The sequence below is a fragment of the Juglans regia genome, chromosome 8 (assembly GCF_001411555.2).
Source record: "Juglans regia cultivar Chandler chromosome 8, Walnut 2.0, whole genome shotgun sequence".
Taxonomy (NCBI): domain Eukaryota; kingdom Viridiplantae; phylum Streptophyta; class Magnoliopsida; order Fagales; family Juglandaceae; genus Juglans; species Juglans regia.
Window position 1 is genome coordinate 5,216,275 of NC_049908.1, and position 27,862 is coordinate 5,244,136.

The 27,862-nt window shown below is 37.0% G+C and overlaps 4 protein-coding genes across 6 annotated transcripts; 2 read left to right on the forward strand and 2 right to left on the reverse strand.

Moving 5' to 3' along the window:
• Nucleotides 1-239: 239 nt before the first annotated feature.
• LOC109001107 (heptahelical transmembrane protein 4-like) lies at nt 240-5,967 on the forward strand. 2 transcript variants are annotated; one of them, XM_018978245.2, is made up of 4 exons: nt 240-588; nt 1,912-2,176; nt 3,734-4,031; nt 5,092-5,967. In XM_018978245.2, exons 2-4 carry the CDS (start codon nt 1,914-1,916, stop codon nt 5,743-5,745), a joined length of 1,215 nt encoding a protein of 404 aa, XP_018833790.1. In that variant the 5' UTR covers nt 240-588; nt 1,912-1,913; the 3' UTR covers nt 5,746-5,967. The 2 variants fall into 2 exon arrangements, with proteins under 2 accessions (XP_018833790.1, XP_018833792.1); XM_018978247.2 differs by lacking the exons at nt 240-588; nt 1,912-2,176 and adding an exon at nt 4,225-4,343 and having other exon boundaries at nt 3,916-4,031.
• A 2,553-nt stretch (nt 5,968-8,520) lies between these two features.
• On the forward strand, nt 8,521-9,810 carry LOC109001104 (protein SOB FIVE-LIKE 6-like). The gene is made up of 4 exons (XM_018978242.2): nt 8,521-9,134; nt 9,199-9,282; nt 9,366-9,438; nt 9,555-9,810. The coding sequence occupies exons 1-4, from the start codon at nt 8,757-8,759 to the stop codon at nt 9,581-9,583; spliced, it is 564 nt and encodes a 187-aa protein (XP_018833787.1). The 5' UTR covers nt 8,521-8,756; the 3' UTR covers nt 9,584-9,810.
• Nucleotides 9,811-12,643: 2,833 nt separating this feature from the next.
• On the reverse strand, nt 12,644-20,952 carry LOC109001109 (WD repeat-containing protein PCN). Its single transcript, XM_018978248.2, has 11 exons — nt 20,584-20,952; nt 20,362-20,505; nt 19,228-19,531; nt 19,042-19,105; nt 18,742-18,855; nt 18,445-18,607; nt 17,258-17,411; nt 16,513-17,111; nt 15,168-15,349; nt 14,289-14,549; nt 12,644-13,185 (listed from the first exon to the last, which is right to left on the reverse strand). Exons 1-11 carry the CDS (start codon nt 20,743-20,745, stop codon nt 12,873-12,875), a joined length of 2,460 nt encoding a protein of 819 aa, XP_018833793.1. The 5' UTR covers nt 20,746-20,952; the 3' UTR covers nt 12,644-12,872.
• A 796-nt stretch (nt 20,953-21,748) lies between these two features.
• On the reverse strand, nt 21,749-27,805 carry LOC109001110 (70 kDa peptidyl-prolyl isomerase-like). Of its 2 annotated transcripts, XM_018978249.2 has the most exons (13): nt 27,552-27,805; nt 27,341-27,427; nt 26,993-27,250; nt 26,745-26,825; nt 26,575-26,655; nt 24,980-25,174; nt 24,414-24,503; nt 24,120-24,295; nt 23,620-23,742; nt 23,377-23,523; nt 22,546-22,673; nt 22,344-22,464; nt 21,749-22,100 (listed from the first exon to the last, which is right to left on the reverse strand). In XM_018978249.2, the coding sequence occupies exons 1-13, from the start codon at nt 27,748-27,750 to the stop codon at nt 21,990-21,992; spliced, it is 1,797 nt and encodes a 598-aa protein (XP_018833794.1). In that variant the 5' UTR covers nt 27,751-27,805; the 3' UTR covers nt 21,749-21,989. The 2 variants fall into 2 exon arrangements, with proteins under 2 accessions (XP_018833794.1, XP_018833795.1); XM_018978250.2 differs by lacking the exons at nt 26,575-26,655; nt 26,745-26,825; nt 26,993-27,250; nt 27,341-27,427; nt 27,552-27,805 and adding an exon at nt 26,528-26,573 and having other exon boundaries at nt 21,750-22,100.
• Nucleotides 27,806-27,862: the final 57 nt, after the last annotated feature.

Genomic DNA, 27,862 nt, shown 5'->3' on the forward strand with positions numbered 1-27,862 from the left:
TAAATTTATTTATTATTTTTATACACTACACATTATATTTATTTTTTTTTTAATTTTTTTATAATAAATATATAGTATATGAATGAGAAATAGAATAATATAATTAGTTTAATAAGAATAAAATAAAATAAAAAATAATTTTAAAATATGTAAAATGTGTGGTGCGAAATAATGAATAAATTTTTTAATTTTTTTTTGGGATGGCTTTTACATTTCCTCGGCAGGTGACGTGCCAACACAATCCGGGACGTTTGTTCAAAGTACTCGTCCCATTGCCTCGTTGGTTTTTCAATATCTTGGCTAACGGAAAACCCAAAATAGCCGTCCTCTTCCAAATATAACAACCACCATGACCGTCTTTCATTTACCACCTCGCTCCCTTGGTTTTTCGTGAAAACTCCCGCATCATCTCTCTATCTTTCTGTCCCTATTTCGGTATTATCAGACTCTCCTCTACACCAACTGTTTCTTCAGAGAAAGCTTCCGGGATCATCGTTACTATCGACACTTTGCTTGGCGGGTTCCTTTGAAGAGACTCGGATAAGTCGAATTCTCTTCTGGGTTTAGCTGGCGGTTTTGCAATTCAGAGTATGTCTATCTTGTTTGATTTTTGGTTTTTTTTTTTTTTTGCTAATTTAATTTTCGCTGGCCTAGGTCGTAAACGGTAAATGAGCTTGTGAATTGTGATACTATGATATCAGGCTTCGCACAATTAGTGGCTTAATTATGTGAATGATCTTGCTTCTTCTACAAATCCTTCAAAGGCTTTCAAAATTAATGTCTGCTCTATTGTTATTAGCAACGGACGAGTTCAAAGTTACCTTTTTTCCCCTTTTTTTCTTTTTATAATGTGACTGATTTAGTTTGGTTATGATCCTTCTGCAGTGGAATTTGGTTGGTGGACAGGTGAAGAGTGTATTTATTATGCCTTGCCTTCTTAATGAATTTGATTAGTTGTGACAAGCTTACAGATATAATCTATTTCAATAAACATGCTATCATTTTAGAGGGACATGATTTTCAATAAAAATCCTGATAAATCTAAAAGTAGAACTCGAGAAGCTGGAAGAAAAAAATCTTCTAATGCTATCGTGATTGCGATAAGTGTTAAGACCTTTTTATTACTCGTGGAATACCAAAATCAGCGCTAAATGATGGATAAATGAGGAATGCTCTAAGATGCATATATATATATATATATATAACCGAAAAGAGGTTAAGGAAATAGGATAATAGTTGAGTACTTGAAGATTTCTCCTCCATTCCTCGTACGTAATTAAATGGCAAGGAGCAAGGGATACGTGCTGAAGTCACAAGTTCATTTTAGTATGTATGTTTAATACCAATAACTAAACAGGCGTGGGGTTAATCTGAATGTGGACTATTGCTAGTTGATGCATGTACCCACTCGTGTTTTCTGAGAGCAATAACAGCTCATTACGTTTCATATTTCAGCTGTAAATTGTGGAACTATTCCTTCAGTTCCACAATAAAGATTTGTTCAACAAACAAATTGTGGAAATATTCTTTACTTATCAAAAAACAATTGTGGGACGGTCAATTCTGTCAGATTTGTAATTGAGAAACAGCTTATCTTTGTGCCAGCGATTTTTTAATAGCATTGTCAAGCATCTTAAAATTATTTCAGCTTCAACATGCTCCCCTTTCATGATTTTTTTTAAGGGAGACTACACTATGTCATGAATTACAGGCTCTTTAGCGTTTGAACTTCTCAGTCATTTGCTCAACTGTGAACATTTAAATTAACCTGTTCAATCAAAGAATCTGTTGAGCATTTGAGCTTATTTAAAATCTATATGCAGGCAAGAACTTGAAATCGACTTTATTTGTTTGATGGTCTCTTGTATGATTTTCTTAAAAATGTTTCTCATTGCCTCTACTGGGTTGCAGAGATGACAAGTGATGAATGGATAGCCTCGTCTGAGACATTAGACAATATATTTGAATGCAAGGATGGGGATAGAGCCTGTTCAAAGGAAAGGAAGGGAAAGAGACTGTGGATGAAAGTCAAATATCAACTTATTGAGTACCACGCATTGCCAGGATTTTTAAGGGATAACGAGTTTATTCTGGGTCATTACCGATCTGAATGGCCATTGAAGCAGGTGCTCCTCAGCATCTTCTCCATTCATAATGAAACTCTGAATGTCTGGACGTAAGTACTTTATCTGAAAATAAAAAATAAGTATATATATTTATAAGCTTTTAATAATTAATTCCCATTATGTTTTCACTTAACACAATTTTCCATTCAATTATTTTTTACTTATAAAAAAATGTATTAACTTAAAAATCTTTCTTTTTTCACCTTCTATATTCCTTGTATAGTTAGTTGTGCCTTTTAAGCAAACCAAAAAAGATTATATTATCTGCTCAGGGTTGCATTTTGGTTTTTGATGGGTTCTTATGTGAGAAAATTTAGCAGATGCATGATTATGTCATATTTTGTTTTTCTTGTTTTGCTCAACATTTATGTAAAGAAATATATATATATATATATTTTATAAGTAAATAAAGAAATATATGTTTATATATGTATCTTTTTTCTCCTGTTATTCGTTTTTTCCTTCCTCTTCACAATTCATGCTTAGTTAAGTTGTTATATAGGTTTGGCTTTCCCACGTTACATATTTTTGTTCTGTCAAGTAGCTGATAAAATCTTTCAAATTTAAACTATGGAAGGAATTGAAATGATCTAGTTCAAAGAATCAGCTCCATCTGAAGTTTTACCTTTACTTTTTTATTTCTTTTTCTTTTTTATAAGTAAACAATTGTATTAATAAGAATAGACATAGCCCAAGTACATAAGATGGTATACAAGAGGTAACACCTATTCAGGAAGAAGAAATGGAAACAAGAAAATCATGAAAACTAAGGTCATTAAAATCTGCAGCTTTGATCCATAGAAATAAAATTCTAACAAAAAGTAATCTAAGCTCCTCTAATGAGCGCTCCTTGTCTTCGAGCGTCCAGTCATTGCGCTCCTTCCATGAGCACCCCAAAATACAAATAGAACCATCTTCCACATAGTTGTGATTTGTAGAATACCTCCTAAATTTGTCCAACTAGCCAAAAGCTCAACCATTGTAGCAGGCATAACCGAGGCTAGCTCTAACCTGCAGAATACATCTTCCCATAATGCTCTAGCCATCTCACAATGAAGTAGAAAGATGATCCATAGGCTCACCACTTTTCTTGCACATACAACACCAATCTACTATATTCACCTTGCGGTTTCCATAAGTTATCCGTCGTCAAAATCTTACCCAGAGAAGTTGTCCAAGCAAAAAATGCTGCTTTGGGAGGCGCTTTATTTCGCCAAATCCTTCTCCATAGAAAATGAGTGCTTTGCGATTGTGTGACAGTGTGAAAGACTTATAGAAAGAGTGAACCAAGAATGTACCTTTTCTTGCAGGTACCCACCACAATGTGTCAGATCCTTGAGTGCTCGATCTCATGGTGTACAAAGACTTAATATTGAAAAGCTAAAACTCTGAAGTTTTAGCTTTTCAATATTATTTATGTACATTCTCTTCATGCAAAAAGGATTCTGTTGTTTTCCTTCCTTACACTATACTATGCAATATGTGTTTGTTGTCCATACCTTTTGGCACATTATGTTGCGTTATCTTGATGATCCCAAAAGAAAGAAGACAAATATAAAACAAGCATGTCTAATTTTAGTTTTAAACATCAACAACGTTTGTTTCAGGCATTTGGTTGGATTCTTCCTTTTCCTCTTTCTGACCATATACACGGCAATGCAAGCTCCTAGTGTCATGGATCTCACATCCCTCAAACGTTTGCCTGACATGGTCCAACAAGCTGATTTACACCAGATTCGTTCAGAACTCTTGAATTGCCTTCCCTCGCTACCCAACTTGCCAGATTTTCATAAGTTAAAGGATGAATTAAGGACATCATTGCCATCTATGGATTTTCTCTCCTCACTCTCAAGCTGGCATTTTGTGCAACTCCTCTCCAACTGCTTGCGTGAGCAGTTCTCCCAGGTCTGTCAAATAAATGATTGTACTCTTTTGATGTGCTGCTTCTTGCATTGTTTAATTCTTACTGGTTGGTTTTGAAGCTATGAGAAAGAAGTGAAATTCTTATTTAACAGTATATGAAATACTAAAGTTGGTTATGTGTAAGCAGTTACCCATTGAACTTCGTGTGTTCTAAAATAAGTTTATTACACTGCAGTTCCTTAATGCCACATACCAATGCACCAAGGGTAGAAGACCTCCCAGATGTATCCACTTCCTTTGTCAGCCACTTTAAACTACATGTTTTTAAAAAAGGGAAAAATACAGAGAGAAGTGGTATGTATACTAAACAGTATTTACATGTACTTTTGTTCCCAAAGAATCGAGCAAGGAATACACCCTCAATTGGCATTGTGAGTGTAGAAGAATGCAATGGCTTGGTGACTGCTGCATGTTAGAATTGTAGCGTTATAGGGCTATTTATCTATTCTTTTTTGTACTTCCATCAAGGTCAGGTTGAGTGACTCTTTTTTATTTTTCAAGTCACCCCCCATGTTTGGTGCTCACCCAACTAAAGAATTTGGAGCGAGTTATATATTTGGTCTAGCTAATTATGAGCATTTGGTGTCAGCATTTCCTTGCATTTTGCTTTGATGCTACTTAGGAGTATTGTTTTTTATTTGGTTTTAGGTAATATTGTGAACTTGTTTATGCAAACAAATTTTGAGTTTTGGTGTTGCTCTCTCTCTCTCTCTCTCTCTCTCTCTATGTGTGTGCGCTGTGTAGGAATTTTGCATTTAAGATTAGAATGAGCGTTGTTTTGCATTGGTTTTCCATTTACTGAGAAATTGATGAGAATTCGATCCCTCTTGCTGGTATGGCTTACGCACATGCTTTTCAAATTTTAAGCACGCATCATCCTACTTATAAGAAAAATATAAATCATCCTAAGGTTCATTCTGGCAGTGTTTGTGTTGCTCAATTTCTGGTAGTACATGTCAAATGCATTTTTGTAATGCTACTACGAATTCACTGTTAGCTTGTTCTACCCCTTGGAAAGTAATGCCTTGTTTCCTTTTTGCAGCATGGTGTGAAAGAGGATGTGATGAACATGATAGCACCCCAAATGGTCCGGCCAATCACAAGATGGCCCTTTTTTGCCTTCTTAGGTGGGGCCATGTTCTGCTTGCTAGCCAGCAGTACATGCCACCTCCTCTCTTGCCACTCAAAGCGCCTTTCTTACATAATGCTCAGACTTGACTATGCAGGCATCGCAGCTCTCATTGCAACTTCCTTTTACCCTCCTGTCTATTACTCCTTTATGTGCAACCCCTTCTTCTGCAACCTCTACTTGAGCTTCATAACTATTTTAGGGATTGCCACCATTATTTTCTCTCTGTCTCCAGCTTTCCAAACACCCAAGTTCCGGAACTTCCGAGCTTCCCTCTTCTTTGGAATGGGCATGTCAGGTGCGGCACCTATAGTTCACAAGCTAATAATGTACAGGAATCAGCCAGAGGCCCTCCAAACCACCGGCTATGAGATATTAATGGGGGCTTTATATGGATTAGGAGCATTGATTTATGCGACAAGGATACCAGAACGGTGGAAGCCTGGCAGGTTTGATATTGCTGGACACAGCCACCAGCTTTTTCATGTCTTGGTTGTGGCAGGGGCATATACACACTATCAGGCTGGTCTAGTCTACCTCAGATGGCGGGACGTGAGAGGTTGTTAGATTTGAAACTCCCAACTGCCGACTGCGTGCTAGATGGATCTTTTTTATGGTGTCTTCACTCTTCAACCTGTATTAGTGATATAGTTTTTCCTTGCGGATAAACTTAAAGACCACTTTCTTATAAAATGCAAGGGCCTTGCATTTCAAATGAACTTGGGATTGGAATTATATGGGGGCTCAGCCCATATTATCGGTCATGAATAGAAACCACTTTCAAATGAACTTGCTGCTCTTGCGAGTGTTGGATTCTGGTTTAATGAGAACACAGGAAAACATAACTGGAGACTGTAATTCCTCTACATTTTTAACACCCTAGTCTCATGAGCCAAGTGAAACTTACTTTTTATTGGAAAGACAGAGATCTATATAAAAGAAAACTTGCTTTTCTAGTTCTTTCATTGACAATCAGGATTGTCATTCACATTCAATGGCGTCAGCAGATCAAAACCCTGAATAGCTTTCGGCAGCACTTTTAGGCTTTTCGTCCTGCTGACCGACACTGGTTTGTATGCAGTACAACAGCGTCCACCGATGCGTAATACTGCTGCAATTGCATGTGGATTGCTCTGTGCGTCGCTTCATTTAGTCCAATTTTCCGTTTTATTTTTCTCTTCCAATCGAATGCATAATATTTCCAAAAAAAGAAAAAAAAAAACATTTTCCTTAGACAAATGAAATAAGCTATATATGTATATGTATATAATTTTTCAGTAAAATCAGGACCTCAGCTTGACAAAAGAATCAGTTTAGTTCAAATCAATCTGGAACCGACCAAATTATGAGGGCCCCTCTATCAAGGACGGCCATACCGAGGATAACATCATTTATAAGCACTAGAAACATAATATTTGTGGCACATTCCTTCTCAAAGTCTTCTCTGTATCATTCTTGAAGCTTTTTAGATGTCCTAGCTCACAGAATTTCAACCCCTCAACAAGAGAGAATTTGTATGGATATGCATTATAGCTTTCAATAGTCAAAGATGTGGCTACAAGTGAGAGAGTTCACGCATGGCTAGCTCAAGTACCCTTTTTTTGTAAGCATTCTCTCTTTTTTCTTTGGAGAACAGGAACGATTTCATCGGTTGATATGGACTTGTGCTGTTTGTTCGTTTCATTAAGGAGATAGAAAGGTAGAATCTTTTCAAAGAGTTTGAAATCTGATCAGAGAGGGTGCTGTAGAGAGTAGTGGCCACTTGCAATGTTTGACCTAAGAATTGTTGCAAAGGGGGGACCAGCTCCTCAATCAGCTAGCCAGCTGCTTAATTAGAAAGCTCATGATGGCTCTGGCCATCCAAGACGATGTAATATTGATTCTATTAGCTGTACGTGCTGCTTATATAACTTGGGAGATAGCAATATGGGACCCTCTTCAACCGATTCTATTGGAAATATCTTAACAATATTTCACACTAAATTTTAATTTATGATTTTATATGATACATTAAATTTACTTTACAGTAAAATCAATTTTAGAATTTAACGTACCACATCATAATTTTTTTAATAACAATTACATTGATGGACGGTTTCTGCAACACAGATTATACGCATGGATGATGGAGTCGCACACGTGGGAATCAATGGGGGGACAAATTTGACTCGTATAGCACGAACATCCAAAATCCCGTCCAATAATCCATTAAGGAAACATGAAATTCAAAGATATCATTGACTCCCAAAGGCAGTCACAGCCACTCACTGACTTTTCTCTACATGTTGGGGTCAGTGATTAGTTATTCCATCTCCTCAATTAATAATCTAAGCTCCTCCAAAAATAAATCTGGGCCTCCTTTTTCCGGCATTTATTATCAGTGTGTTTCATCTCCAGCTCATATTATGATAGAGTTGGTTTTGTTTCTTTTGCATGATGCTTTAATTTGGATTTTTCTGCAGAAAATATGGTCCCCAAGTCAAATGCAGAAGACAATTTCATTCACAAAATTATTGATGTTACCTGTTGACACTTTCATTAGAACACCAATAGCTTTTTTTAGTTAAAAAGTTTCAGGACCCAAGTCATCTATATAAACCCACATGGTCTGTGTCTGTATCATGAGCTTAGCTTGGATGCATCAGAATTCAAAGGAAGAACTTGCCAATCTTCATGGCAGGGACCCATCTTGGATGTGCTAATTAAGAGTGATTTCTTACCTTAAACAAACTGGATCGACTTGAATCAAATCTTTGCAAACCCTTTCCAAGAAAAAGGAATTACAGATCATGGGCATGTTTAAATCTGTAATTTTCTACTCCTTGCAGTCGGCTTATTGGGATATCTTGAAACTTTTCCAACTCATTTAAAATGCCAAAAAAAAAAAAGGATACTTTCCAGTGATCATGGACTTTAACATTGATTAGAGGCAAAAATAATCTGTGGTTTGGGGGAGGGCAAGCTAGCTGCTGGGTGATTTCGTTGTCCTATATGGACTCTTGATCACGACAACGTTGGAAAAAAATATACCAAGTACAATGAAAGATATGCTATAGTTCGTGAATTACTACTGTACTTCTACCTTTCACCGAGAGAAGAGAACAGCAAAACCTTGGCATATTTTGCTACATGAGTCCTGATACTCACCACACACTATGCCTGTTACAGTCAAAACACAAATATTTCTTTTTTGTTAGTTAATATTGCTGTTGTTTCTTCATCTCTCTCTCTCTCTCTCTCTCTATCACACACACACACACAAACAGATACACGCGCACACCAACTACAAAGCCAACTGGCAATTTCAATTCATGCACATAGAGATAAAATAAGAAGGCGAAGGATAGAGCAAAGGACAAACGTAGTCTAGGATTTAAGTGTGATTCGTTGGGTTTCTTCTCCCTCTATTCTTCTCCTCTTCTGCTTATATAGAGAATAGAGCCAGAGAGGGAGGGGGGAGAGGGGCTCCTTACAACCTCATTCTTCTTACATCTTTCTGTCATAACGAGCCTACACACACACACACATATATAGGAGAGTGTGATTGGAGTGTTTAAGTGTTAAAGAGGCTACTGAAAATGGATTTCTCGGCATCTCAATGTAGCAGTGGATGCGAATCAGGTTGGACTCGGTACTTAGACCAATCCTCACTTTCAGAAAATCAATTCCACAGAGATGGCGGTATGGATGAATATAGAGGAAAAGGAGAAAAAATGGAGGAGAAAGAAGAAGATTTATCCTTGGTCTCTGATGCTTCATCTGGGCCGTCACATTACCATGAAGATGATGAAGAGTCCATTCATGACGATGGGTTTCCCCTTTATTCTTCTACAGCTTCTGAGGTGGCCCGTAAAAACAAAAAGAAAAAGAAGGCCAAGGCCAAAGAATCTGGCAGACACCGACAGCATTCAAATCTTGATGATACTGCCAGTTCTCCTGCATTGAACTTTCCAAAGGCAAGTTCATAGATTAATATGCATTTTGTATATTCTAATTATTCTAATACATTCAAATCTGCAGGTTACAACTCACTATGGGAATGAAGATTCAATGAAGAATTTAATGAACTTCTCTCAGGGTAATTTCTCTGCAACACAATTTGAGGTACCTTCTCTTCCCCGAAAGATTTTCTGCATTAGAGTCCTCCTGTAATTAAATTTAAGCGGCGGTACTTTTAACATTTGCAGGGAAAATCTGCATTACAGGAGAATTTTATTTTCTTTAAGTCCTTTGCTGAAAAACCAGCTTCAGCGGAACCAGGTTGGCCCATCATGTGTGTTTTGGATTTGAGTCCTCTACAGGAAATAGAAATGCTTCTTCAAGGTATGTGATGCTAACTGTAGAAATTTTGTTGTTTTGTTTTACTCTCTCGGCAGGTGGTTTCCGTGGAAGAAATTGGAAATGACATCTTTTGTCGTGGATGCTGCACTGCAGTTGCTGTGGAGAGAGAGAGTGTGTGAGAGAGATGAGAGGGCTGTAAAAGATGTCACTAGATCTCAAAAGGATATTTCTTCTCCTTTTTCTCTTTTTGTTTTTGTTTCAGTTTTACTGCTTTTTCTCTGTGTCCTGTGATTGACAATGCAGTGGGAAACAACCTGAGAACACAAAAAATAAAAGATTTTCCTGTCCTCATTTTCTTGTGTTTTCTTTTTTAACATCAATAGTTGTCACACACTGTATCTGTGGGCCTTCTTTATACTTATAGTCCTGTCATTCACAATCCACAATCCGTTCGTTGATGTTAGAGTATCATTTAATAATCAAATTTACTTCTTCCTATTATCATATTCATGGTTTTAGAACAAATCTTAACTGCTGCTGGGTAAAAATATAAATATGTTTCACAGCAGACATAAATAAGCCAATAAAAGTACGAGTTTTGTTACATACAGTCACTTTTGTGTATTCTTTACGCAAACCTATGATGTAATTAGCCAAAACAGTTATTTTATATTAAAAAAAAATAATGCAGCCAATCACATTAGTGGAGTACGCAAGGAGTACACAAAAATAATTGCACATAAAATTTTTGTAAAAAGTATTAACCTTTCCAATCATCATATTCATATCTGCACCAATAATTAACCAGAAAACAAGGGGGAAACACTTGGAACTTTAGAAGTCGAGATGGGGAGAATAGACATATCTACTCAACCATGTTGGGAAGTACTGAATTCTCTTAGCAGTCTTAATAAGAAGCAAAATCATTTACCCTCAAGGCTGGAGAAAACAAAAGAAGGCTCATCATTAAAGAGTAGTGGTCCTTGGAAGAACAGAGTCCGCATTTCCCACTGGATACACCCACTTGCACCCACACACAGAGAGAGAGAGAGAGAGAGAGAGAGAGAGAGAGGCCATCGTCAGGAAGGATAGGAAGGCCCAATGGCAATCAGTGGCTCACTTTTTCAACTTCAGGGATTGCCAGCCTAGCTTACAACAACTTTGGGTGGGTATGAAAACCATCCCAGACTCAAAAACAGACAACTTTTTTTTATTTGTGATGGGAGGAACCAAAAGCTAAGCTTCATTTTCCACCAAAAAGGACCGAAAGCAGTGCCCCCACCACTCTTAGATAGCTACCCACTGAGAATATGATCCATACATGCAACACACAGTGCTGCAATTATTGAACTTGTCTTGGCGGGATTTCATAGAAATCTATAAACAACGGATTCCCATCCTCAGAATTAGTCCATATCTTGGAAAAGGACTTGGATTTCAGGAAAAGGACAATACCTCCACCTCTGTATCATGTCAATCTTCCTTTCTTGTACTTATTTACTTTTCAAAAAACATAAAATAGCAGCTATGGTAGGATTTTAAGTAGCTGTGTGTGTGTGTGTGTATATATATATTCTAATGATCTTTATGAATTGGTACGCTTAATGGCGCTTCGCATACGGAAAAACAATATGAAAGCGAATGTTTGAATTATAGTGCATGCAATTTGCACACTCGAGTACCAATTTCACCGATCATTCCAGACGTTATTCCTCAGTAAAACAATGAATGCGTAGTTAAATTCCTCGTTTTCTATGAACTTAAGTGCCAACTGACTCGACTTGCCCTCTCACTGATAAATTTAAGGCAGGGTCTGCCCTTCAGGTGTAGGGATTTTGTTGATTGCTGAGCAGCGTGTAAATATGGAACCTTAATTAAACCAATGTCAGGATGTTTTTTTATTTTTTATCTTCTTTACTTCCTTTTGTGGGGTACGCCGGCCGGCCAATGGAGAGTGCATTTCATTGCATGTGCACGTGCACAGCACGCCCCTTAAAAAGTGTTGTCGGGCAATTGGATTGAACGGTTAAGAGGACATTTTGGACTATATTGGAGCAGCGTTAAGTGATCAACTGCTTCGTTGTTAACTCGAGGGATACTTTGCAACGCCAATGATCATTATGGCATGTACCAATAGAAGAGTGGTTTCCAGCTGATAGAACTAACGTTCAAACTGTGGAGCGGATGACTTCCTAGAGAGAGAGAGAGCTCACCTGAATCTGTTGTACTTGCTCTTATTACGTAGGAGGCTCTCAAAGTGAGTGGATTATTCTCATTGATTATTATCGTTGATGAGTTAATAAGGGTCGCAGAAAATAATTGGTTTCTTTGTCGTTTGTGAGATCTCCCTTAAATGCTTAATTCTACCATCATCAGTATATCAAAGCCATGCTCATATAATTTGTTGAGGTGTATTTTTTTTTTTTTTTAACCCTAAGCAAGCAAATATTTCATTAAAAAACAGAAAATGAGATACATGAAGAGTGGGTGAAGTTTTTCGACAAACACTCTATTACAACAACCAAAGCACAAAAGTGAAAAAAAATCGTGTTACTCATATCCTGTAAAGAGGGTGCCGTCTTAAATGATAATTTTTTACATTTGTTGTCCGGAGATGTTTCCTGAAGAAACCTGTATGCCCTTTCTCAAGATCATCGGTTAGTGAAAGCAGAAATATTGTTGAGGTGTATTTATTCAACACAGGAGAGAGTTCATTAATAAAATTATAAAATATTTTACTCGTATATATAAAACTTCTTATTAATTACAAAATGCTTTATTATATATAGTTTGTTACGGCAACGGGACTGTAATTTTACTTTCTGTGAGTCGGTCGGGTCGATCTGAACCTTTCTTTTGATCTCGATCGTCCCTCATTCGGTTTGGTAGCCTAATGGTAGGTGACAATGTAGAATTTGTTCTTTAAACAGTAACAAAAAACTGGGATAGGACCATCCCATGAAGGAAGCCAATTATGACAATTAAATATATTAAAACGTTGGATGAAATGAATATTCAAAAGCTCTTAAACGTGTAAAACCATTAACCATGAGCCCTAAAACTTCCTAGTTTCCGTGGGAAAAAGAAAACAAATTACATAATATTTTTTTTTTCTTTTACTACTGTTGTGGAGAATGTGTAGCAAAATAAAATACAAAATTAAGACACTAGGGTGCTCAGAACGAACATACACATCAATCCTGGAAAAGGATCAAATAAATTGAAAATGAATTATGCAAGACAAGAAACAAAAAAAATCTATTTTAACGGGTTAACAAGAATTATTCAAGGCTTACAATACAAAACATATGCTTTGGAGCCAAGGTGACCGAGGAGAAAGTGTCGCCACTTCGAAAATTCTCGCTCCAATGGCTGCCTGTAAAACAAACCCTTTTGACGAGCAATTACAGCAATCACGTCCCAAATATATGTCTATGAACCGGTGAGGTACTGAAAGTTTTAACCACTTCCAACCATGGTTTGTCTATGATCAACAGGGAATTTTTCGAAAGGTGTCCTATAAATAAAACAGGGTTTCTGAAAGAAAAAAACTCAAAATTTTTTCTACCACCGAGTTTAGTCTCTGTTTGACCATCTCTCAGTATACGTTTCAGTCTCCCTTTGATGGGAGTACTTTGTAAATTTCTTGGTGCTGTATCCTGACCGTTTACCAACTCACTTTCATCTCGATCCACTGGCATCCCAAAGTCAATCAAGCACATAGCCCTAAAGCATAAAATAAAAATGCAACTGTCGTCAGATATCACTCAAAATAAGAGCCTCAAAACTCACTGCTAAATAAAATGTCTGACACAATGCAAGTAACAAGCACCACGTTTTTTATCTACCATAAGATTGATTATGATCAAATCACTAAATGACAGCTTTACTTAAAAAAAACAATAACGGGAAAGAAACAAGGACAACCAATTCCCAAACAAATCCATCAGGGAGAATAATTTTCAGCTTCAGCATTTATTTGCTGAAGTTGATTTCATATCTTGGCTAATGGAAATAGAAAGTTAACAAAAGACCCTATATATACCGTAAATAAAACAAATAGCTCTGCCATTAGAATTATTATGTTGTTCATCCCCAGGACACTCTCATAAAACCGTCATAATGAAGTGAAATTTGCTTTCACTGGAAAAGGCCCTGTGGTCATCAAGTGTGTTTGTTAAATAATACCAGCATGTCCTACTAACATGGATTCACTATTTAATTCATCCTCATTGGGAAGCTTATCAATCAACCAGATTAGCTGAAGGCATTTTGTGCCAGTATATATTTTTTATCGTATCAGTATACTTTCAAAATTCAATCTGGAAAATTTTTTCCACTGTATTGTTGCATGCTATAAATGTGCAGTAAAAACATTTCTTCTCAAGAAAGATTGTATACACACATCCATTATATCACATGTTTATGGGAACAAGTTCACGACTGCTTGGGGTGTCAATTCTCTAAGCTCAGAGCAGTCATTCTGACTATAAAAGAACAATTCACTAGATTCTGGAGTCCTCGACCACAAAGATCTAAAAGACTAGTGCAATTTCTTACAATAATGAACCTGAATGTTATTCAATCTGGTTTTACTTTTTGAGCTGGAAAAGGAGTGCCAGTTAATATGGTATTAACTGCATTTAATTTTGCTATTAGAACATAATTCAAAATTTCAATTGATTAATCAATTCAACGGTGTGCCTAGTTGCTTCTCTTTTTGCCAGGTTGAGCTTTTGTTATCTGCTTCAATCACTTTAGCAATTACCCATGGTCTTAAGCCCTGAGAAAACTACACCACAGCAAAATATACAAGAAGAGAGGAGCACCTGGCACTGTAAACAATAATGGATGACGACTTTGATGAGGGCAAGAAAGAAAGCCCAATGACTTCCCCCGGAAATTCTTGGTATCTCTTTGGCAGAACAAATGTGTGTTGCATAGACCATTCTCCCAATTGTCTGGCCTCAACATCAAATGCATAGACCTGATTTGAAGAGGTTGTAATAATAAGCACATTGTTGTTCCTTGGAGGAAAACCGCCAGCAGTAACAGAGGCACCATCCAATCTTGAGATGAACCAGTGCTGCCTGTTCCACAAACAAAAAAGAGTTCATAGAAAAGAAAACTAACTGCACACAGGCATTCTTAAACGTTGTAGTCCTATGAATAAAGGATGATATGTGCTTTGTGACACGACAAAATCAGACTTTTGAATCTTCTCTGCCTCATGCCTGATTACACAGGTCCTCCCACAAGCATTCAGTCACGACCATGAATCATAAAGAGAGTGATGAATTTCTAATACTAGTTAAGAGTCCACAATTAAACATAAACAAGAATAAAAAAAAAAAGTTTATTCCAATCTTGATATTCCCAAAAAAGCACACAAGAAACATAGTAGCAAACAAAATCATTTTTTTTTTTTATCAGTAGTAGCAAACAAAATCATAACCAGTTACAAAAATTGGATCTTCTTAGGCACCTGTTCTCCTAAGGAATGACTCTAATGATGCCTAGATTGCTTGAATAGAATTTTTTTTTATAAGTAAAAATATTATATATATCAAAAGGAGTAACCAAGTACATTGAATGTATACAAGAAAAACCTTGCCCATATTAGAAGCCCCTAATGACCCAAAAAGCCCGTGAAAAACAACCCAAAATACACCAAGCTGGAAAATGCTGGACAAAGTGTTGTTCCGAACCTCAAAATCTCCAGATTAAATATGTACACATCACCAAAGCAGTTGACAGCAGCTAGCCACTGCCCATCAGAGCTTGTAAACATTTTCGTGATAGGAGGTTCACTTGGCTGTAATTGCTCATCATGCAAATTGCGGCATGGTGTGAAGGTATGCACTAGTTGTGAGCTGCCCACATCCACAACCTGTAACATAAGGAAAAAGGTCATGAGACATTGTTTAGATATTTTTCTTTTTGACAAGTAATAAGAAAATTTTATTGACTATGGAGTTTAGATATAAACCAGGGATCTGGAGACTGAACCTCCACAGTAGCAAGATTATCATGACTTTTAGCCTCATCTTTAATTTAAAAGGGGGTAATTTTTTTATAGAGTTTCCTCCAAACTAAGGAGATTCCTCCAACCCCATCTATTAAAGTACCATGTAGGAAGCGCATGTTTTTTAATAAGATAAATAGGGCGTGTAAGAAACACATACTTTTTTTATATGATCAATAAATCTCTATTAATCCTATAAAAAAAAAATGTGCTTCTCACATGCACAAGGGATGCATGAAAATTTAATAGACCAGTTTGGAAGAAAACCTTTATCCAAAACTTCTCCATTATGACAAGCAATTTTTTTTTTTATAGGTAATCAAGAAGTTTTATTCATAAGAGATTATGACAAGCAATTTTTTTTTATAAGAGATTATGACAAGCAATTACAAAGAATTCGTACGAAAACACACAAAAAAAATCAGCCAACTGCTCCATTTAGTGTGCTTTGCAGAAAGCATGTCAGGGAGGTTTCCTCATTTTATAGAGAGATAAATGATGAGTCTTTGGGTTACACCTTACAAAACTGTAAAAAGACTTCTATTTACACTGCTTTGGTAACTCATCCATGTGGGCAGAGGAGCAAAAAGGGAGGCTTTAAATGGTAACGGTGAAAGTTGAGAATTTGTGTAAGTAAAAAAATTTCAGTATTCCCCATAATCTTATATGTTAAATTACAGAAACTACTTTTCACAAACCAGGGGCAAAGCAGTAATGCATGTTCTCCAACTGCAATGGTATGTATACTAGACAGCGTAAACCTCAATCCATCAAGAATGATTGACCTAACTTGGTTCATATCAGGTCCTACAAGGTATTGAGCAAGCTGCAAGGCTACAAGGCAAGGGGTACATGTTCTGTGAACACATAAGTTGCTCAAAGGATTTCAGCCACTAAGATTAAACCCCAAGGAGTCTAACCACATGGAATATGCCTTGTGAATACACAAAACGGGAACCAAAAAAAAAATATATATATATATATATATATAAACATGCAGAGGGCATTAAAGCCAAAGGAAAGCTTACATATATCTTTTTATCATGCCCAGCTATCATCAAACGAGAAGAATCAAAACTAAAAACCATTGAATGGGCAAATGGTAGTCTCTGAGGAAGTTGCCTTTTATTAACAGTCCATGTACTTTTCCCAGCTCCAAGCATCTTCAATTCAAATAGGCTGGGTCTCACATGATCAGAATATGCAAAAAGTTCACCTGAATTAGAAATAGAACTGCAAATGATCTTCCGAGATGCCTTAGCCTTAATTCGAGCAAGCAGATCTGTCATTGCAAGGCCGCCAGAAGGACCACAGGCCATGTCAGGAAAGGCAACACTTTTAGTACGTATGGAGAGAATATCTAACCAATGGGAAGCTTGGACTAGAAGTAAGGGCGTTTTATTGAAAACCGTATCATGCACCAACTGAATGGGCACCCTCTGAGGTGCGGGGCTGACATCATGAGGAGAGAACTTGGTGAACTCCTTCACAGAGTACGCAAAAAGCTTTGTGTCGTCACCTGCTGAGATAAGCATTGGAACTCCCATGTGGGCCCACTTGTGGTAACTAAATTCAACTGGCTTCTCCTTACGGCGAATTCTTTTCACCTTTTCATCCGGAAATGGTTCTGCCAATTAGAATATTGTAATTTAAGAACCAAGAAACAGCCAAAATGTGTCAAGAATGGGTTACATACGTGCATATATATTCTTTACATATAGGATGTGTATGGCATTAATATTAAGAGCATGTATAACAATGTCATTGACAGACCTTCCCTGCAGATAGGAACTGCCAGTGTCAAAGCCCTGATATCATGTGTATGAGCTCTCACATAACCAACATAGGTCCATTTCTTCATTGCTATAGAAGAAGCTTTGTCATCACTAGGCCCCACTGTCTCACTAGAGAGCTTATACAGAATAACCTACAAACAAACAACATTACTACAGATCAGTCTACCAAGTATTAAAGGCCATAAAGTGGAACAGGAAGGAGAAAAAAGCTGCATAACACAAAAACTGTAAAGGATTTTAAGCTGATGGAACTGTTTCAGAAACCAAAAATCCCTAGCACAGAATCTCGTGTTGAAAAGCAGCCCAGACGTTGATAATTTTATCTCTCTTTTTGGGGAAATCATTAGCATGTCCCACTGAAAAAACAACATACGGAAGATAATTCCACATTCTGGGTTATTATATCTCCTAAAGAGTTACGAAGAAGTTTTGGGTCATGGACATCACCCAGTTTAGAAAGATCCCAACACAGAGCTTAGGCAGACTAGAAACTGAACCCCTCAAAACTATGTATGACTGCCTTTACATTTACATAACCTTGCAAGAAAATGGCTATAGACCTTAAGTTTAAAGCTACTAGACTAGAGTATCAACTACCAATAGTGGGCTTGGTCAACCAGGTTTAGCAGAGATTGAGCCTCTCAAGTTTCAACTCTCTAACCAACCAACAAAATCTAAGCCAATCTCAATAATCTAAGCCAAATGACAATAAATAGCACAAAAGCAACAGTCAAAAGCTCCTAACTGTTTCATAAAATCCATTCAACATATCACCTCATCTGGCCATATTTAAACATCTTACAGTTTCCATATCCCATCAACAATCATATAACTCTCTTGAATATTCAGCACATCATCGCAGTCAGAAAAACCTGACAACTAGCCTTTCTGGTCATGAAAATCAGTCTCTACAATGCTTTCAGTTTTCATTTGCTTTGCAGAGAATTTTCAAATGTTGACATTTAGGGAAATTAGCTGGCACATTTCATAGGGGAAGTATCATGCAATAACATAATGCCGAGTGCCTTTTTTCGCTTCAATAGCTTCAAATAGAAGATAATGATTCAAACAGCAGTAACAATGTCACAACTCAAGTTAAATGTGGATGAGTAGACTGAACTTGGTATCTGATTTTCTACTTTAAATAGGACCAACATCCTGTACCTGACCATCAGAACCAGCAGAGAACACCCTATTATGGCTGGGAGCTGCTGCCAGAGCATTCACATCACCTTTGTGGAGAGAATGTGCCTGCAAAAGTGTCCCATGCTGGCTGTCCCAAAACTGAACACTACCAGTACTGTCTGCACTAACAAGGACCCCACACCTACAATGAACAACCACTCCACGTCAAAAGTGTAAGTATGCCCATGCCTAGTAACAAACAAAATGAAACGGCTTCCCATAAGCCACATACAAAAGAATAAAACAAATTTGGCAAAAAGATGCATCTACTTTTACCTCAAAGAGAGTAACGACCATACACAAAGTTCAGGTCTACCACCTGAACCTCCAAGTCCAGCTGTAATCCTATACATCTCAAGACCAGCTTTAGCATCCCAGCATCTTATAAACCTGTGAATGATAAGAAAATCCATCACAGAATGATATATTATTTTTTTTATAAGTAGAGTGATTAATAATTTTAATCACAACTATAAGAATGAAAGATTTATCTGAGTTCAGAGAAACTGAAAGTTTGATGGGCGGAGCATGTGCAAGAACTCTGGCAATAAAACATGCTGAAGATTACATACATACCCATCACTACTCCCGGAATATATCATATTCGCATCAGGACTCCAAGTCACACTTAAAACACGTCCTGAAAATAATAATACCACAAACAATCTCTACAGTCAGGATTGAGAAAATGTAAGAACTATAAATAAAAACAAAGGAATCAATGAGATGTTGAGCATATATGGTGAGCAAAAGATATCTCACCACTGACCCTAGGCAATGATTTGGTGTAAATTAATTCATCTGAGTCAGAAATACTATATATTCGCACACAACCATCGTCACAGGCGATTGCGACACGAGGAAGCTCAATAACAGATTGCTCATGAAGCTCAACTGAGTCAGAATCATCTTCAACTTCACTCGTTTCATTATCATCCATGCCTAATCTGTCACTTAAATACCCATTTTCAATATGCTCAGACGTAGGATTTGTACCAAGTACAACATTATCAGAAGGTGCTACAGCAATTTGCCAGATTGAGACTCCAATTGAGTTTAAAACAGTCTGCAAATACAGGAGTTCAGAGACATTATCTAATAATTCATCAGAATAATAAACGGTTTAAGCACATCAAATCTGTATCAAGTGCAAGATTATTGGAGGGTGCTACTGCCATTGGCCAGATTGAGATTCCAATTGAGTTTAAAACAGTCTGCGAATACAGGAGTTCAAAGACATTATCTAATTCCCTCAGAATAATAAGGGATTTGAACGCATCAAATTGACAATAAATTACTAAAAATAATAGGTTCATGCTACAAAATTGGTTTTCCTAATAAATTACAGCTTATAGAGGACTCTTAAAGGAAAACAAATCAAAATTTTTATATGCTGGTACGTCTTGCAATTTGCTAATTCATTGCAACATTACCACCAGTGGACCCACCCCATGGTATTGCCTATGATTAAGATGATTTGCACATCTACATTTAGATAGAATGACCGCCATCTGACCCATATGACTGCAATCACCAGCTACTACGCAACCGCTGCAGAGCATCTGACCTGTTTCAGGACTAACCTATAGCTGTAGCATGCATTCCAAGAATTACCACTCAGCTTCTTCTTTTTTTGGCACTAGTTGTTCAAAAACAATGTCCCGACTAATTCTAGGGTGCACAGGCCCTCGGCGACACTCAGCTTGTTTTCTGAGCATAAAATATTTTGATGAATTTTTTACTAATATTTTGTTCAAACATAAATTCCAAATGAAAAGGTCGTAAGCTTGGAAAAATAATTTAATGTATCTATACATAAAAGATATAAAATGTAAGTCATTTTCAGTTCAAAAAATTCAAAATAAGCAGGTAAGTTTTAACTAATAAGAAGTATACCTTCTGCTTCAAATCAAAAAGATCCCACTCCGAAACCGAACCATCAATACTTGACGAAAATAGCCGACCACATGGCAAGCCTTTTGAACCAGCTCGACACCACAGTAGCGACGAAACCCTGGAATTAGGGTCCCCATGGATGGTCTGCATATAAAACGGATAAATAAGTTAACAATTTCATGAAAACGACATGAACCAATGGGGAAAAATTATTTAGGGTACCAGCTGACAGTGCCAGCCGACGGAGCCGGGAGAGACGAGCCAAATCTCAAGCGAACCGTCTTCTCGAGCAGCAGCCACCTGGGAGTCGTCGGCGCTGGTGGCTAGGGCAACTATAGGAGACGGCTTCCAGTCGATTGAACTGTTCTTGTAAGCCTCGAGCATTTCTGTGGCCAAACACGAAGCTCCCGAAGAAAGTCGAGCGCTATATGTATGGCGGTTTATGCGTGCGATTGGCAGGGAGAAGTGAGGGACATAAGAGAAGAGAGTCGTAGAGCATCACAGAGGCAGTGTGGGAACAAGGAAAGAAAGGGAAGGGAAGGCGACGCATAGGTATCACGAGGTGTGTTAGGTTTTTGAGGGTTTAAGGCCTTAAACGCGGCGTTCGTTTGTATTTGACCCGGATATTCTTGGGCCAGGTTTGGGTGCTGTTTTAGACTTATCGGGTCACGTGCAGTCTATACCAAAGTTGTGAATTTCGTTTCTACCGGGTAGCCGGTACATATAAGACTCTTGTTTGATGCCGGACAGAATTTTGGGCATATCGGCCAGTACCGGCCGATATATAGATTTCGACTTTTACTTCTTTTTTTTTTTTTTTTATCATTTCTTCAAACTATAGATTCATTTTTAAATTTCTTAATTCAGGCTAAATTATTTATAATTTATCCATATATAGATTATTATTTTGGAATATAATTTATATATATTTATATATATAATTTATTCATATATAGATTATTTTCAAACAGTATCCGAAACGATACTAGTATAGAAATATCTCGTTTCAATATCTCAACCAAAACGGTATTCAAAACATTGGCCTATACTAGTTTTGACTTTATACATAAATTTTTCTTTTTTTAATTTGGTATAAGGGTATAAATTTCTCGATAAAGAGTCTAAGTTGTCAAAGTGTTTTTTAATAATCCTAGGATATAGGTTATCAATTAATTTGATACATTTAATGATGAAAAACACTTGTTGCAAGCGCCTAGTGTAAACGGCGTGCAAACGTGACTGATGTGAAGACACTCGATGAGAGAGAGATCGAGCTAATTGAGCTTATGAGAGAGAAAGAATTCATTTTAAATCTGACGTGATATGGACGACTGTACGCCAATTGTATCTAACGACTGTATATAGAAGAACTGTTTAATGATAAGGTTTCATTGTCCTAAATTGTTACAAAAACACGTCATGTTGTTCTAATTTTTACGTTAAGGTTCACGCCAGTGCTTTTTTATTGTATGTTTTCACTTGTTCAAAGTTATTCATATAACCAAGTTTGATCTACAATGTTTTAATTAATTCGTATAACCAGGTTTTGGTATGCTCAGAAGACATGCTATTGTGAATTGAAAATGCCACGAACGATTCTACTGCTGCTTGAGGCTCATGTGACGATTCTACTGAAGATAGTGGGTGAGTTCACGCATGGTGGGTGAATTCTCAGCAACTTTCTCCGTTTCCATTTCCATCACCTCTTCTTCTTCCTCCACTTTCTCAACTTTCATTTTCTGCCCGCATAAACATTAAACAGTTATAGTGGATGTTGTGACTAATTCGTAAGACTAACTCAAGGGATCATATTCAGCATTTCAATATAAACAACTAAAGAAAATCATTCAAATAAACTATATTCAAAACTATTTTAAAATTCATTAACTTCACAATGGCTCGCAGGAAAAAAATGCTTCGCCATGGCACCAAATGTATACAGACTCCATTCTTGGCAACAAAATAAGAGAAACGCCACTCACCTTTGTCGACACTGGCGTGTCCCTTGTCATTTGTGCAAACATGTTTTTATAGAGCTTCGAGTCTCTCTTGTTGCTGCCAGCTTGAAGTTGTTTCAAATTTTTCTGAATCAACTTCACCTCCCTGGAGAAAGAACCACAGATCACTTGACTGAACATATCATTTCTAAGTGCCCGCTGAGCAGACTCTGAAACCCTCAGTTACCTGTTCTGAGGATCAGTCCCAAGAGCTCTCTTGATGTCTAATTCAGCAGCGAACAAATCTTCAGTTTCCATATAGGCTTGTGCCCGCCTATACAAAGCTTTCACATTGTGGGACTCAATATCTAGCACCTGGTGGAGATCAGAATTTATAACATGAGATATGTTTCCTGACGTTACACCGCGTCATATTTTCCACGGATGGTCATGCTATGTCCAATCTATATGGTTACTCAATAAAGATAATCTGTCGACAGTAATAATGTGCACGTCAAAGCATTTACTTTTAGGGGCATTACCATCATTTGACTGGAAAAAATGAAGAGAAATAATACTATCAATAAATTCCTTCTGTGCGAAATATTGGCAATGCTATTGTAACATCATGTCCCCTACCGTGTGCCCATTGACAAAATCGTGATTATGACAGTTGCAGAAGAAACAATTTCAAAACTAGAACGAAGCCCCATAGAGACCACGAGGCAAATAAGTATTTAGATTAGCAAACTTCGGATCACCAACATATTGTTTGAAGAACAGCATTGTTAACCCACCAATTAAAACATTTTGAATTGCCTTCAGAGATCTCATTAATTGAATCCTGTCGGCGGTGCATTTAGACACGTATGGCATTGGCACGGACCACCCTGTGTCACTTTGCTAATCGCTTTTTAATATTTTGCATGATCTTTATCATAGGTTTTTCTTTTATTATCTTCTGCCAGTTGATGGTTTTCTCCATCTGGCAAAAAGTTTTCAAGTGATCCAATGCTTTACTTCTAAGTAAGTGTTCTCTCCCCCACCCCCAGAATATGTTTCTTCTTCTATAATCTACCTTGGAAGATAACATGATTGCTCCTTGAAAGTCATTTAGTTTGAGGCTACATGCTGCACCATTCAACCAGCAAGACACTCGCAATTGTTTAGCAAGCTTTTGCTCATCATCCCCAAAGGATTCATCGTCACTAATGTATTCTGCAGCCTGACAAAACACAACAAAGCAACTCAAAAATTTAAAGCATATCAAATGAACGCTCGATTTAGAAACGCACACAAAGCCATGCACATATTGTATTACCTTGTCATATTTTTTCCCCGCTCGATGATACTTCCCATTTTGAAACAGTAGATTGCCTTCTTCTTTCCTTCTCCTAGCTGCCTCAATCTTCTCACTGTTACTCATTTCCCATTGTGCTTTTTCCTTTTTGCCAAAGAGGCGTAGAAACTAATTAGTAGCTAGCAAGATGAATTATAGAACCAAGTGGAAGGATTTGGATATTAAGTCGAGTAGCATACACTGGGATTAGAATAGGAGCAGCTTCAAAAGAAAAGCATAAAAAAATATCATCAAAACCTTGTTCTTCTTTTCTTTTCTTCATTTTCTTTTTCATGTGTCCCAAGTCCTAAATGCTTTTTTGATGAATATCTCAAGTCCTAAATGCTAAGATAGAAACATTGTTCCCCTTGGTTATATTTTTCTCTAATTGATGAATTTCAAATTATCCCACAATCTGAAAACTTCAGACTGCTAGAGACATCTCATTTTCAAGTATACAATTTCATCACAATGATTGTTACCTTCATAAGTTCTAATAATTCAACTTCATACACTACATTTGAAGCTGGTGGAACTACAGCAAGATCCCGCCTTACTTCACTGCTTCCAAATCCAAAATCAGGATGTATAGTCAATATTGCTCGCTCTCCCTTCTTCATTGTTGCCACTGCTCGGTCGAGACCAGAGATCACTTGTTCTATAGACAACACAAGGTCAAGGCTACTCAAAGTACTTATGGTTCCCTTCATTATAATCGAACAAACAAAATACCTAACATAAAGAAGATATCAAGATAGTTCAGGAATAAAAATGACCTTCATCAGTTATAAATTCCAAAGGCTTCTCTCCATCAATTCCTTTATTCTCAAATACGGTCCCATCTTCCAGCCTAGCCATATAGCTAACTGCAAAAGTTGGGAGTGATTATAATAGTATAATATATAAAATTATGACCTTACAGGTCCATGTATCAATAGACTCGCTTAACTTGACAATCACAAGATTCAAGATTTTTCACCAGAAAATCTTTGCTGATGCCACCCGTGTGTCGAACAATAAAGTAAAAATTTTTTTTGTTTTTGATAAGTAAGAAGAAGTTTTATTAGAAACGAATGTATAGGCAAAGCCCATGTAAACAGGATAAAGTAAAAAATTGATTTAAAGTTGATATATCTTTTTGTTTTATCTGATGTTCTTTATCACAAAAAACAAAGACTTTTTTATAAAGAATTTTAGGTATCAAAGAATGCCTCTTTAAGTTAAATTTTATTTGGATAGTATCGTCATACTTATAAAGCTCTTGATATTCTAAATCTGGTTCAGATCCAAGTTTAAAATATTGCTCAAAAATACGATGTGCACATGACATCAGTGTACTTACTAGTAACAGTTGCGCCTTCATTAGCAATGAGAGCACCTTCACCTTCTTTTAAAATCTTCTTAAGTACTTTAAAATCACCAGTAACATCAATAACAGGCTTGAAAGATACCAACTCAATATCAATGTTCAGCAAAGAACTATGGGGGAGCATATGAACCCCATTGCTTGCATCCCTCCCCTCCTCTACAGAGGCATCTGCATAAGATTTTTAGTACTAAGACTTTTTACCAAGAACGGGATCCTTGAAATTAAAAGTTAGGAAACAAGAAAGTTCAAGAAAAAATAAACTAACTTATCTAGCTGTCGTTAAGGGTGGAGAGAGGGGTTAAAAACAATTGAAGCAAATACCTAGCTAAAAATTTTTTCATCAGTCAAATACCCAGCTAAAATAACAAAAGAAGAAGAGAGGACTTTTTATAGCTTTTGCAACATGCATGACAAGGATCACCATACCCAGCACCACAAAACAAGATCAAAGAACTCACCCTTGGCAAAAATGCACATATCTTTGAATGACAAAGTGTGGGCTTACTAAGATATGAGGTGATCACTTCTCGATGCGGAAGGTTCGTCACATTGGTGGATATTGGACCGGAATTGTGACTTTTTAATTTGGATAAGGATTTTTGAAGCATGTCATTACTTCCTCATTCCACCAAATATTCTATTTTTCATGACCTACACTCAACCACAAGTGAACAAATTTTTTAAATTTATTAATGTTGTTTGCATTGAGTAGGTGGGAGTGTGATGGACAACTCAGGCTTCACACTTTAGACTCTATGAAAGTGAAGAAGATGAGACAAATCATTCTCAACACACCAATTCAAAACTTAAGACTAGTAAAAGCGCCAAGTTTTAGGCTCGATTTGGATATACAAAACATCTTATCTCATCATTACAACTTTCTCAAACTCTGACACAAAATATAATAAACAATTCAACTTTTTCAAATCTCAAAATAAAAATAATATTAAAAAATTATATTCTAACAATATTTTATTCAACTTTCAACAAAGCATCTCATCTCATCTCATCTGAATTACATAACCAAACGAGGCCTTAATGTATATATTTGCAGAAATGTAGCCATTCATGATTTCTATTTCACTATTCCTTGCCTTTCAACACAATTATAACACTAAGGGCTTGTTTGCGAAGTGTGATGATCTCATCTCATCTTAAAGTTTCTCATAATTTCTTTCACAAACATCACTCAAACACAAACACTTTTCAATTTCAAATTTTCAACTTTTTCATCTAATTATTATAAATTTCTCAAATTTCTAAACAAAACACACAAAAAATACTAATTTTCAAATTTCAAAACAAAAATAATATTCTAACAATATTTTAATTTTATAATATTTTTATTCAACTTTTTTCTCTCATTTTCCAAAACTCAATAAAACATCTTTACTCAAACTATTTCACTACCATTCACAAGTCATTTCACTACTATTCACAGAATTTTCATTTCATCCCACTTCTCAAACGAAACCTAAGAGAACACCCTTTTTTTGTCTCTGACAATCTTGAAAATAATACCGTAGGTTCTAACATGGCAGGCTGATGACATGGATGCAAAAACATACGCTGAGGTTGAACAACTAATTTGACCTTCTCTCCTCTTTTCATTGTCTTTATTGCTTCTGGCAATGCTGGACAAAGATGACCTGCAAGAAACATAACAAATAATCACCATGAATATGCAGACAAAGAGAACAATTGTTATCCATCCCCTCATTGCTACCGAAAAGATTACCATCTTTCACATAAAATTCAACTCCTTCTTCAGGTGTTTCTGCAACAATAGTACCATCATCCAGCGCCACTCGGTACTTCACTGGAATCAACAAGGAAATAAAACCCTTAAACAAAATTGAATACCATATGCACCCATAAGCAGAATCAAAAACATAAAACACAACATTGACACAATTCTCATGTTTTTTTTCCTAAATGGTCACTAAAAGCAAACAGAATAAATTACAGAATAAGACGTTCTAGTACCGAGAACTTCGTCCAAATCACCGGGTCCCTCGTTCCCCTCTCCCTTCTCCATTATTTTCTTGATAATTCCGCCGTCTTTTCTAACATCCACCACCGTGATCCATGAGACAAGTTGGACTTCAAACCGAACGACCGAAAAGGGCGGAATGATGTCGTTGCCCGCATTTCCGTAGGCTAATTCAGGAGGCAATGTGAACAACGCGGTCTCCCCCTTCTTCATTGTAATTATTCCATGGTCCAGTCCACTAACCACTTGACCTATCAAGCCCCTTAATTAACTAGTAAAATCAACCTAAATTAAACGGAAACTTGAATATAGCAAAAATAAGCAAATAATCAACGACGAACCTTGACCAAGCTTTATAGTTATGGGCTCGTCTCTTTGTCTAGTGGATTCGAACGTTGTACCATCAAGTAAAGTACCAACATAATGAACTGCGTGTTTGATTGAACAGTCATTCCCATCAACAAATACAATTATTTTCTTAAAAACAAAAAATTTGAAATGATTTAGTCTTAGGATTAAAACGTTCAAAAAATCTGAGTGATTAGAGCGTACCAGTGACTTCATCGCCGAGCTCAGGGGTCTCCCATCCTTGGCCTTGCTTGAGGAGCTTCTTCTTGATGCCGGAGCTACTAAGCTCCCGCTCTTCACCGACCTTGAGAGGGGGCGCCGATTCGATCACTTCCCCGGGTTCTTCATCTTGGTCGTCGTCGCCTTCGATGTTCGAAACGTTCGTCGCCTTCTCTGTATCCATGGTGGGACCAGACAATGGATCGATCTGGACCTCCCAGGCTGCGGTAGTACAGAAGCGCGACCATATGGATGAGGTTAATTTAATGGTGAGGTTGTGTGCGGGATGGTGATTC